The sequence below is a fragment of the Hibiscus syriacus genome, unplaced genomic scaffold (assembly GCF_006381635.1).
Source record: "Hibiscus syriacus cultivar Baekdansim isolate YM2019G1 unplaced genomic scaffold, ASM638163v2 tig00110570_pilon, whole genome shotgun sequence".
NCBI lineage: Eukaryota > Viridiplantae > Streptophyta > Magnoliopsida > Malvales > Malvaceae > Hibiscus > Hibiscus syriacus.
Window position 1 is genome coordinate 1,135,745 of NW_024062785.1, and position 12,180 is coordinate 1,147,924.

General features: G+C 36.8%; 2 protein-coding genes across 2 annotated transcripts; both read left to right on the forward strand.

The window, feature by feature from the left end:
• Window positions 1–715: 715 nt before the first annotated feature.
• Window positions 716–1,774, forward strand: LOC120132832 (ethylene-responsive transcription factor CRF6-like). Its single transcript, XM_039149519.1, has one exon. The coding sequence runs from the start codon at window positions 833–835 to the stop codon at window positions 1,772–1,774; it is 942 nt and encodes a 313-aa protein (XP_039005450.1). The 5' UTR covers window positions 716–832.
• Window positions 1,775–5,958: 4,184 nt separating this feature from the next.
• LOC120132861 (mitochondrial carrier protein MTM1-like) lies at window positions 5,959–9,252 on the forward strand (the record flags this gene model as incomplete). Its single annotated transcript, XM_039149553.1, has 10 exons — window positions 5,959–6,201; window positions 6,358–6,417; window positions 6,548–6,673; window positions 7,030–7,089; window positions 7,242–7,412; window positions 7,530–7,629; window positions 7,762–7,853; window positions 7,974–8,123; window positions 8,334–8,392; window positions 8,767–9,252. Coding segments are annotated over 10 exons (1,197 nt in total), but the record flags the coding sequence as incomplete, so codon positions are not given.
• Window positions 9,253–12,180: the final 2,928 nt, after the last annotated feature.

Below are 12,180 nucleotides of genomic sequence, written 5' to 3' on the forward strand. Positions count from 1 at the left end.
AAATAACGAGTGACAATAAATCTCCAGATAATTATTCGTAAACACTTTGAATGCATCGAGACAACAATAAGACAAATCAATGTGTTCGACCAACCTGATCAAACAAGTTTCCATTTGGTTTTCATACGACTGCTGCACTATTTAAGTAGTAATTTTCTACACGATTCCTGTAGAAAGTTTATATATAATTTCCAAAGTAGTCCACTGGTCTAAGTTTATTCGATCTTTTAGAAGTTGGAAGTAAATTTGTTTCTGTTTGAGGTCTCCATTAACGACCACACTAGTAGAGCAGATTTTAAAAATGGAGAAAAATAACAGGCAAGAACACCCATTACCAACCTATAATAGGAAAGAATATTTTTTAAGTCGATAACAAATCAAACCTGCAAGCCCAAAAGTTTCTCCCGTAAACCTTAACATTTTTCCTTGTAAACCCAAAATCTTCAGCAAATCCGACGAAATCCGCATCCTCGTCTTCCTTCTAACAAAAACAATAAGGATTCTTGCCATTTTGACTCTCCTTAAGAAAAAACGACGAAACCCAAAATACAAGCGTCCTAAAGTTTGGGGACTATTCATATATTTTACCATTAAGAAAAAAACAAAAACGGAAATTAAATTTATAATAAAAAGTAGAGATATTCAAGATACTCCTATAAAAGAGCGATTCTTGCCATTTTGACTCTCCTTAGCAACTGAAACTCTGTTTATCTCTGGTCTCTCGCTCTTTACTGTCCAACAATTTGCTTTCAAAATATTGTTTCTTTGCAGATTTTTATATCTTTCTTTGTTTTTTTATAAAAAATCTACTTTTGAATATTCTGTTTTGGAGATGAAGCCAGGGAGTTTGTTCCCGGTGAAATATAGAGAGCAAAAAACTGTAACTAGCAAACTGGTGAAGCCGTCGAGCAAGTGGTTTCCGACGGAATCCAAAGCTAAAGCCCCTAAAATTGTGAGGATTTGTGTAACCGATGGGGATGCCACGGATTCTTCTAGCGACGAATGTGAAGGGGCGAGGCATCAAAGGGTGAAAAGGCATGTAAACGAAATCAGGATCCAGGATTGTTCCGCTGTCAGTTCCTCCAGGCCAGCAAACAAACAAAGCAGGCAAATATTTAGTAAAAGCAATCACGTAAATATGAGATCAAAGAAGCAACAACAGCAGCAGCTGTGTTTATCCAACGGCGTCAAGTATCGTGGTGTTCGACAAAGGCCGTGGGGGAGATGGGCTGCTGAGATCAGAGACCCTACGAATCGAACCAGGGTGTGGCTCGGTACGTATGACACTGCTGAGGAAGCTGCTTTGGAGTATGACCGAGCCGCGATTCGAATCAAAGGCCCTGATGCTCCCACAAACTTTGCGAAACCTCCGGTGAGACATTCTCCAACGAAGATTGATCTCGAGATGATTTCCGGGTATGACTCGGCTCAAGACTCCCACTCTCTCTGCTCACCTACATCAGTTCTCAGATTCCAGTCCAACGAAGAAGCTCAACTCCAAAAGGATTCCAAAGATGACTCTTCGAAGCGCATCGAAATTCAGTGGAAACCCCTTGACGAACTCCAAATAGGACAAAATAACTTATCAGATGAGTATTTATTAGCAGATCCGGGTGTTGTATGTGATCACTTCAATGCCTATAATCTCGAACCTATATTGTTTGATGAAATGAGGTTACCAGAAGACCGTTTAGAACTCGATTATACTGATATTTCTCTAAAACTAGACGTCAATTTTGAGTCTTGTACGTGGGATGTCGATAATTACTATTAACATCACTGTAATTCTGCCTGGATACAACGCGAACTGCTGCAATGATCTACATGGTAAATTCCAAGTTGAATTTTGGATACATATTTCCAGTTTTCGTTTAGTGGGTGTGTTTCTCTAGTACAGTGTGTGAAGGAACGCGAAGAAAACATGTAAATACTTGGTTCTTTTTTGTGCATGGCTTATCTTCTTTTTTTCATTGAATCGGTTCGGTGTGCGGTTCATTGGGCGTGGCCCTTTTGTTGTGTGCTTAGCGGGTGTGGCTGTTGTTTAAAATCATCTCTTTACTTGAGATCTTTTTTCTTGTCCGTGTTTCTGATGGGAGTCAGTGGGATATTTTTATTTTATTTTCGTTCATATTTAATTTCGGGCATTGGAAAGGCTGCCAAGTATAAGCTAAAGTTGGGGGCTACCATGTTCAACGGTTCGCCACCTTAGCCATAAAATCTACTTTGTTTCTGGGTTTTTATTACAAAACATGGAGCCTTTCTTTTTAATCAATGGCCTTCAATCCCGTGTCACATGTTCCCCTGTTTGGTTTTCCTTTTGCCAGTGCTTTAAAAGTCACCTCAATCAAACAAGGAAAAATTTTATGACCATATTGAAAATCCCACACTTTGATAGCCTAAAAACAGTGCTCCTTAGTTACTTTCACTTCCCGGTTCTCGTGCCCTAAATTTCACTGTCATGGTTAAAATTATGCTATCACGAATGAACACGATCTCATATGAAATTAGTGAAGACAGCAAGAGCACACCTTTTGTAAAAGCACGCACTCGACCGTGTAATTCCGAGCTGGGCAAACGCTGCAAATATAACTCCTGAGCCACTCATGCAACGGATAAGAAATATTCCTATATATGCTTGTATTACCAAATTAAGACTTTGTTTGGCATTTGGCTTTTGTAGGTTACATATTTGTCTGGTAACTTAAATTAGGAGACCCTAAAACTACTCCAATTCTACTCCGCTTATTGTGTGATGGACAGCTTTTACTATTGAGGAAGAAACTTAACCATTTTGAATACATCTGACACTGCTAGAACAAACTTTTTCTATGAAATTTCACATCATCACTTCCACATGCAAATGTTGTTGAATTTGTGGAATGATTTGAGACGATTTTGGATTGGTATCAAAACAAGATGAGTACATGGTTCTGTACTTCCATCTCTTTTCACTATCACCATGAAACAGTTTCACTGGTTAACGTTTAGGCGGTATTCATTGTAGAGTTGAAGTGTTAAAGGCTTGCAGCTTGCAAATAGTAAAGAGGGCGGGTGTTTGGTCATTGGTGTTACAGCCTACAACAACAAGTTGTAGCTTTTTGTCGGCTTCAGCTGACCTACCTGTTATACTGTCTGTCTATGTTTCATGCGACGACCCGTAGCACAGCACCACCAGTCGTCAGAATTTAACTCGGCAATAACTAATATTAATAAAGTGATCGGTGAGAAATGGGAATACTCGGTCATCGTGGAGCCAAGCAGGTCATATATAGCTCCATGCAATATCAAGGCAGAGTTGTGATTGTAACCAGCTACCTCAGCTACTTCCTTCCTGGAGTTAAACATGTTCAAAAGGCTTATTACCCTAGACCCTAGTCTTCAATGTGTAGTAAATTACCGAAGATTAAAAAATATCTGAATTTTAAAAATTTTATTATTGAAATAATACTTATAAATTTGAAAAAGTAACAGCTCCCGGAACAGTTAGAAAGGGAGGAACATCCAGGTTATACCTGGAGACCGACTACGGAGGTCTTTTCGACTCATCTGATCACGTGAATGGCACGTGGTTTTAGCCCTTTCAGTCCCAAGCTTACTGGGCTTGAATCCACCTGAACATTTGCTCAGAGAAAACAGGTTGGCCCGCAAAACCTCTGTTGCATCACATGGACAAAAAAATTGCAGCGAGATCAAAGGAAATGTAGCATGCTACGATTACTATGTAAAAAGTGCAGGTCATATTAAATCTCAGCCACTCATCATATTGATAGGTGAAATCAAAAGAAGTAGGACCCACTTCACCTACATTTTTCATTTTCAAATATCCTTAAAGCTACGTGGGATTTGATTAATGATTATAATGCTAGTTATCAATCTTGTGGGTCCTATATTTATTTTTCTTATTTTATTAAAATTTACTTATTATTGTAATACAATAAGGGGAAAATTTAAGGTTAAGGAACTCGAGCGTATTGATATTGATAGGTTCTTGATCGTGAACCCCAAATTATATATCGTCTTTCTTAATGATGTTTTCCGATCTTTTTGCTTTCCGTTAATTTTGACGGCTGACCAATGGAATCACGTACTTCAGTCCAATGCAAACAAAATGTCAATAGCAGCTGTGTAATTATGTGGAATGAGATTATATTTATAAAAGTAATATATAATGTAAAAGTTATATCAAATCTTAGGTTGTAATGGGATTATTAGATCTGGTCACTGTGGATGTGCTTTAGGGCCGGTCCAATAGTGAAACCGAGCATTATAATAAATGCTCTTATAGACATATGATTTTATATTAGAGACGAGAGAACAAACAAAACTTATAGAACTATGAGATTAAAAATGAATTTTTAGTAAAATGTACATAGGATGTTTTTCCAGGGTGAATTATCTTTTACACCATTAAACTTCTATCTTTAATAATTTAATTAATATTTTAGTATAAAATCTTACATCGACTAATGTTTAAAGTTTCAGATTTGGCTCTTCGCAAAACCAATTTATATTTTCTTTGATTTTTACCAATAAGACGATGGCATGTATCATCATTTTATTGAATGTGTTATTATAATAATTAAAAACAAGTCACTTCATCAATTAAGTTAGTGACTAACAACAACTTGCGGATAGATGGCTTGATTGAAATAAAATTAAAACTTTAGTAATTTAATTGGCAAATTTCTTAGTTTAATGTTCAAAATAGAATTTTGATCATAGTTTAGCGACCTAAAAGGTAATTTGCCCTTTTTCTATGTCCATTTGCTTCTACAAAGAGCCAAACCACTGTACATTAATTCAGTACCAAATAAAACAACAGAGTTTCCTGGTTTTGCAGTTAATGGGCAGCAAGCTCATAGATAGCTAAAAGGCAAAGAAAGGGGACCAATACCTTATTTTTTGTGTGGTTGACTTTGTGGCAAACAGGTCCAGTGAAACTGTTTCAGTAGCCCAATTGATCTTAGCACATCACAATCATTGTTCAATTTTTTTTTCTTTTAATTGAAGAAAATCATAATCATGGATTAAAATAGTGTATGATGAGTTATACTGGCATACTATTTTGAACTCCTTGTGGTCCAATGGAATGCCATTATGGTTCACACATGGTCCTTTAGGGATGCATCTGATGAGATGGAGCACAATATATACATGAAATGTAATGCAAGACATACATAGTAATTGAGACTAGTCGACCTAGACGGGGCAGGTGGGGACGGTCGCCCCTCTAAAAATTTAAAATTATCATAAATTTTAAAATTTATTTATGTATTTTCTATTAAAATTTGTTTTTGTCTCGTAAAATTTTATAAGTTCAAATTTACTTTCTTACGTGTATTCATAATTGAGAGAGTGGGGGACGAACAACTAAGCTTCTCTATTCCAAACACAAACTTTCCCTTTAAAACAAACAAGAAACCCATGAAATGATTTTGTCCAACCAAAAAACCATTAAAAGGTATAGCCCTTAGCCCTACCTTCCATTCTTTGATGTTCCATAATGTTCCACAAGCTTTCCACCTGCACCACTGCCATTTAACAGAAACGCTTGGAATGTAAGACTCATGTTTATATGTTCCGGTTGAGGCTTTCTAGCAACGATCGACATATTTTGGGCTTAATTCGAAATTGGGCTGATAGTTCAGTGAGGATGAGAGTTTTGACTTTAGATAGAGAAGAAGGATTGGCCTTAGGCTTCGGGTTGGCGCCCTTAATTCCACGCCACGTATCACATTGCGTAGCCTCCTCTTCTTCAATCTTCTCCATGCAAATATCTGATTTTCTGTTTTCATTTGTTTTTTGTTTACTAATTTAAAAAAAAAAAGAGAGGAAGGAGAGCCCTGGAAGAAGCCATTAAACCTAACTAATCTAATCTTCCAATAATTTGTCCAACTTCCCACATGTCTCTTTTCTTTTTCTTCTCTGTCAATGAAATTTTGATTTACTTCAAAAGGTAGAGAGAGAGAGAGAGAGAGAGAGAGACAGGGGTTTCCTTCATGGATAAACGCTGCGTCGGTTTCCAGAGTTGATTTTGAAGGGAACGTTGAGACCAAGATAAAAACTTCCCTCGATGATTCTTCAACCCTAAACTCCAAAGCCGTTACCGACGTCAATTTGAGCTTCGGAGAGAGGGCATTATCTGCCGCTGGCGCCGCTTTTATCTCCGCCGTCATCATTAATCCTCTCGATGTCGCCAAGGTATCTATTTTTTCTTTCTTGTAAAATATTAGCTCTTTTCATTTTCTTTAGGTTCTTTTAAAGCATTTCGTCTTTTTCAACATTAAAAAGGAAACCCAATGCATAGAATTAATCATTCCCCCCCCCTAAAACTAATTGTTTTTCTGTGGCATCCAGACAAGGTTGCAAGCACAGGCTGCTGGAGTTCCTTACAAGACTTGCTTTGAAACAAATACGGTATTTATCAACTTCATCACCTTCCTTGTTTTCAGTATCAATATGTTTTGGATGTTGTTTATATTAGTAGTTTATTTGATTCTTTAAATTGTTTTGTGCTTATTTCTGCTCCATTCCTCTTCTGTTTTAGACGTTACCAAATATGAGAAGCTCTCAATCATGTTCGCGTTCAGTGCTTGGTTCTGAACCATTATGTGGCCCCGAGTGTAATCGGTATACCGGAACGCTTGATGTTTTCTACAAGGTCATTCATCAGGTTGGTTGTTTTTGCACTTGCTAATTACTATATTAGACTTGTTCTTCGAGTGTTTCATGCAGTAGTGTCACTGTTTTTTGAATAAAAAAGTTTTTTTTCTTTGAATAAATGGGATGTTGTATTTCTTCAGCATAGGTAACAGAATCCCGGTTAAACGCAGATTATATAGTTAACTAAGTGTTAGACACTTTACACAATTGTGGAAACTATTCTATCTATCTAAGCATAATCATTTAAACCTTGATTGTAAATGCTCTTGAATCTGTTTATACATACACATCAGTATCATCTCCTTTATATTTCAATGCACAGACAACCTCTTAGTTTTGGCGGTTCTGTGGAATGATTTTTTGCAGGAAGGGTTTGCCAGATTGTGGAGAGGAACAAATGCAAGTTTAGCGTTGGCTGTGCCGACTGTGAGTCTCTCTCTTTCTTCCTCATAAAATTCCTATTCACTTCTATCGCTGCCCTGCTTTGCATGTTTTTATCCCGTGCATCAGTGTGAGGAAGCATTTTTATGTGCTTAATTTTTTGGGCTAATGGACTCTTTTCTTTTTCCGTCAATCAGGTTGGCATTTACATGCCTTGCTATGACATTTTCCGCAATTCAATGGAGGAATTCGCAGCTAATAATGCTCCATCCTTGACCCCATATGTCCCATTAGTTGCAGGCACATTTGCACGATCTTTAGCTTGCATAACTTGTTATCCTGTTGAACTGGCGAGGACCCGCATGCAGGTTTAGTGTCTTTTGTGCCTCTTCTAATTTGATTGGGAATTACTATAATTGTCCTCAATTTGCTACTCTGCAGAAGTGAATGAAGTTCAACTTTATGAATCTTTAATTTGTTACCAGGCATTTAAAGAAACTAAAGGTGGTATGAAACCTGCAGGCGTATGGAAGACGCTAGTTGGAGTCATCAACCCAGTGACAAGCACAAATTGCATTCAAAACTGTAAGTTAACCATTGAATTGGTTACTCTCTGCCCGAAAAAATCTATTTGGCCTTGAATGAGAAATTTATTGTAAGTGAGATAGTTTGGTTAAACTAAGATGGTCACTGTTGCTGACATATTCTTCATAGCAGTACAGGACTACCGTGTCTTATGGACTGGCCTTAGTTCACAACTTGCTCGTGATGTTCCTTTCTCTGCAATCTGTTGGGCTACACTTGAGCCGGTGAGACTTCATTTCCTTAACCCTTCAAGAAGGATAAGTGTTTTCTTTTTCTTTTTAACTTCTAAATATGTTTGATGCTAGCTTATACATTCAACTTAATTCTGGTTTCTCCCTCTTCAGATCAGGAGAAAACTGCTTGCTTCAGTGGGTGATGAAGCTGGTGCATGTAGCATCCTTGGGGCAAATTTTGCCGCTGGTTTCGTGGCAGGAAGCATTGCAGCTGCTATTACCTGCCCCCTAGATGTTGTAAAGACTCGACGACAGATAGAGGTCTCAACTTCCTAGTCATGCTTTACTTGATATGCATTTAAATACCATTAAGATAGGATGAACATTACAAAGCAACCGCTTGCTGCCCCTTTCCCCCACCACGCACAAACCAGACATGCACATGTAGTCACAAACACATAACTGCATAAGCATGGTAAAGTGCTTTGGATGAGTCCATTTTGTTTTTAACTTTTCTTTAATGATTTCCAGAAAGATCCTGCTAAGTCATTGAAGATGACTACGGGACAAACTCTACGTGAAATTTGGAGGTATGCAATATTCCTTTTCCTTGGGATAATATATCATCTTTGTTCTAGTTGCTGTTGAGTGCTTAGTAGTAGAACTTCTAGTTAATGACTAAATTAATGTCTCGTACAACCTAGCTTGAACAACATAGTTTAAGTCTTTAAGATACTCCAATGGGGTCGCCCTGAAAGACAATCAGTAGCAAACTGAAGACCAATGCTAACTTTTATTTTATAGCAGTAGTGTGTGTTGTGCTTGAGGCCAATTTTAGGCAATACACATTGCTCTATCTTGTAGTCAAACTACCTAATATATTATCAGGTTAGCTCATTTGAGGTTATCTAGAATATTCACCTTCATTATTTACTCATTGTCCCAAAACGGTTATTTGGAGCAGGGATGGAAGGATAAAGGGGCTGTTTACTGGACTTGGTCCTCGTGTTGGTCGCACTGGTCCCTCCGTGGGGATAGTCGTTTCGTTTTATGAAGTTGTCAAGTACGCTTTGCATCACAGACACGAAGATCATGAGTGAAAGACTTGGATTCGTGCCCCAACTAATGGCAATTTAATTTTCTAGTATAATTACCCGGCATAAAGATGTAAATAAAAGAATAGCACACACACGTATGGTCCCCCATAAAAAAATCCATCATGTTTCTTCAAACAACCATGAAAAAGTTTTTTTCTTCTTTTTATTCCCATGCTCAAGACTCAAAAGGCAACATTTCTTCAATAACTAGTCTGGAAATTCCAGGCTGTATATTGTTCTATTCTTTTTCACATAATGCAAAGCCTGACTCAACGTGCAAGTTGAAATAGAACTACAGAAACCTTTTCTTTTTCCTGTTAAGAGTTGCAATAAAGTGTATTTTGATGGTTCAATTGTGCTTTAAACTTGCCCTTCTGTTGAGATTGGAGTGAAAGATGACTTCATTTGGTAATGTACAGGTGTTTTTTAGAAAGTCATCTAGAAAGGACGAAAATGAGAGACTAACAAGGTACAAAGGATTCTAAAAGTGATATTGGAAGAAAAGAATCAAGAACTAGAAATAAAATATTAAGTAAAAAATCAGGAGTTCATCAATCTCTCAAAACAAATTCAATCCCATTACTCAGAAAAAGAAAGGAAGAAAATAGAACTTGATAGATAAATCCACATAGCAATCTGTGAACTAGATGAATAATAATAATGTAAATTTAAAAGGTGTAGGAGGATGCGTCCAGAGGGTGGATGAGGTATGTGAGCACCAGTGCCACAAGCATCAGAATGTAAGCAATCCCTTGGTCAATTGAAGTTCCTGCCAAAAGAAAAAAATAAAATCAAATGGATACATGTAAACGATGTAATGCATTTGCATTTTCAAGAGAACAAAACATATGTATTTGAACTGTGAGAAAAACAATGAAAACCAGTGGTTTTTCAGGTGAAAAGAACCCATTTCATATTTTGGCAATGGCTCAATAGACCTGTAACGAACGCATTTTCGAACCTTTCTAAAGACCCGAAAACAGCTTGTAGAAGAGAAGATTAGTTACCGTCACTTGTAGGAGAAGGAGCTGGTGCAGCAGACTGAGCTTCAACATGAAGCGAGACGAAGGCAAAAACAAGAGCAGCACTCATCAGAACCCTGAAGGAAATGGTTGCCATGTTTCAAACACTGTTATCTGCAAAGGAGAGTGCTGAACAGAAACAGAGCTGAAGACAAGCTCGGAGAAAAAGGCAAGGTTTTTTTTTTAAAAAAAAGTAGACGAATTCTGAAGAGGAAAGCTGGGTTTAAATAAAGAGGCTGAGGTTAGGAGTTAATCAAGGAAAAGTGGAAAACTAGGGGAATGTGGGTCAGGGTTTTCTTTTCTCTGTATTGTTTTGTTTGTTGGGACAGACTGTTCATAGGTTGTTCGATGCTTAGTTGTTCTCTCTTTTCATACCAACCTTTTTCTAAAAATAAAAATTCTAAACGTTATTATTGATACTGTATTAAACGGTTATTACTTCCATTAAGTGCTGAAATATTTTAATTATTTTTTTCAAATGTTTTCAAATAGGAGTTGGTATTGAAGTTTATGATTTGAGTAATAATATTTTTATTGAATTCAAATGGAAATTTAGGGTTCTAATGGTAAATTAGGTTTAATTCTAACTTTAAATTACAGAATTTTAAAATATTTCAAACTTAATACAATTCAACCCAGGGCATCTCCAACGCAGCGCTACAGTGGAGATATTTCCAGCAGTGTAGAGTATTACTACAGTACCATGTCACATCTAGTGCGGTACTGTAGTTCACGCTAGATTTAAGGTTTTTTTTTAATTAAAATATATTAAATTATAAAATAGATAAAAATATATTAAAATTAGATAAATAATCATATTAATTTTTTTTTGTAATTTTTCGGGTTTTTATATTTTTATATTTTTTCTGTTTTTTTTATATTTGTAAAATTAATATTATAATAGTTAAATATTGTGAATAAAGTAGAATTAGTGATAATATAGAGATAGCGCTGGAGATGAATTACTATTTCATCTCTAGAGTAGAGATAGAGATACGTTAGAGTAGAGTTAAGGACCGGAGATGGCCTTAAATGCGCAATCGCCGTTTGCAGTTTGCGTTATTGGCCGCTGTTGCCAATTGGTCAATAGACCAAGGAATTGTTGGCATAGCCTCATGGTGAGTGGCTCCTGACTCAAATTCTTTGAATCGGTCCTCGACTGGCGTTTGAGTTCTATTCAAGTAACAACCCTTTTCAACGTCTGTCCATCAGCATTATATTTCATCAGCTACTTTCAGGGACTGGATGAGATAAACCCCCCAAATACCAATACTCGCTAGTCTAGTTTTTCAAGCCTTGACCGTACATTAACATAATTGTGAGCTTAATATCAGCTCTCGTTCAAATACATGAAATCAACAGTTGATGAATAATTTTTAAATCAAAACTAGAACCTTGAGGTAGAATACAGAAACTAATCATCTACTGGCCTCGGATACCCTCCAGCTGCCATGTTTTCAACATTATTCGACAGTTGGTAGCCGTCGCTACAGAAAATCCCCATACATGTCTTTATCCGTCTGGTTATTGCTTTGGGAGTTCGGAGAAATTCAATAAATTCTTATTAATAAACAAATGCAGCATAGGTGGGATGGGACCAGAGCCCAGACCATGACATAACAACACATGCCATGCTGATTCCATGCACATGGAATGGAGTATAACTTTTCTTTTTCTTTTGAATTAGAATCATATTCCCTCTCAAACCATTTTAAATGCTTGTAATCCATTCTGTAAACTGATCTGTTGGGATAAAACTTCAACCGCCACACAACACAACAAATCCTACACACGCATCCAATTCAAACCACGCAGATTGTTCTTAATGTAGTATGAATAAAATCCTAAAATCAAACTCAAAACAATTGCCAAATTACAAGCCAAGATGCTATAATCCAAAAACAGAAACAACTGTGTATTTTCTTCACTCAAGTGTATGGATATATTAAAAAGATAAATTTACAATATTCTCTCCAGAGTGGTCCTGATATTTATGTGACGTCCTGTAAAGAAACAAATTCCGGCCAAAGCAAGTGGCCTTTACAATTTTTTTTTTGTTGTAAAAATAGTAACATAATTGCATAGCACAAACAAACACATGAAGGAACCAATGGATACACAAGGACGTTAACCACGTCCACTAAAAGACAATGTAGAACGTATATGCCAATTGTCTAGGGAATATCAAGTTAATAATAAATAAAAGGGAGTGGGGGGTGATATTTTCTTCCATTTTCATTTCAAACCACACCAAAAACC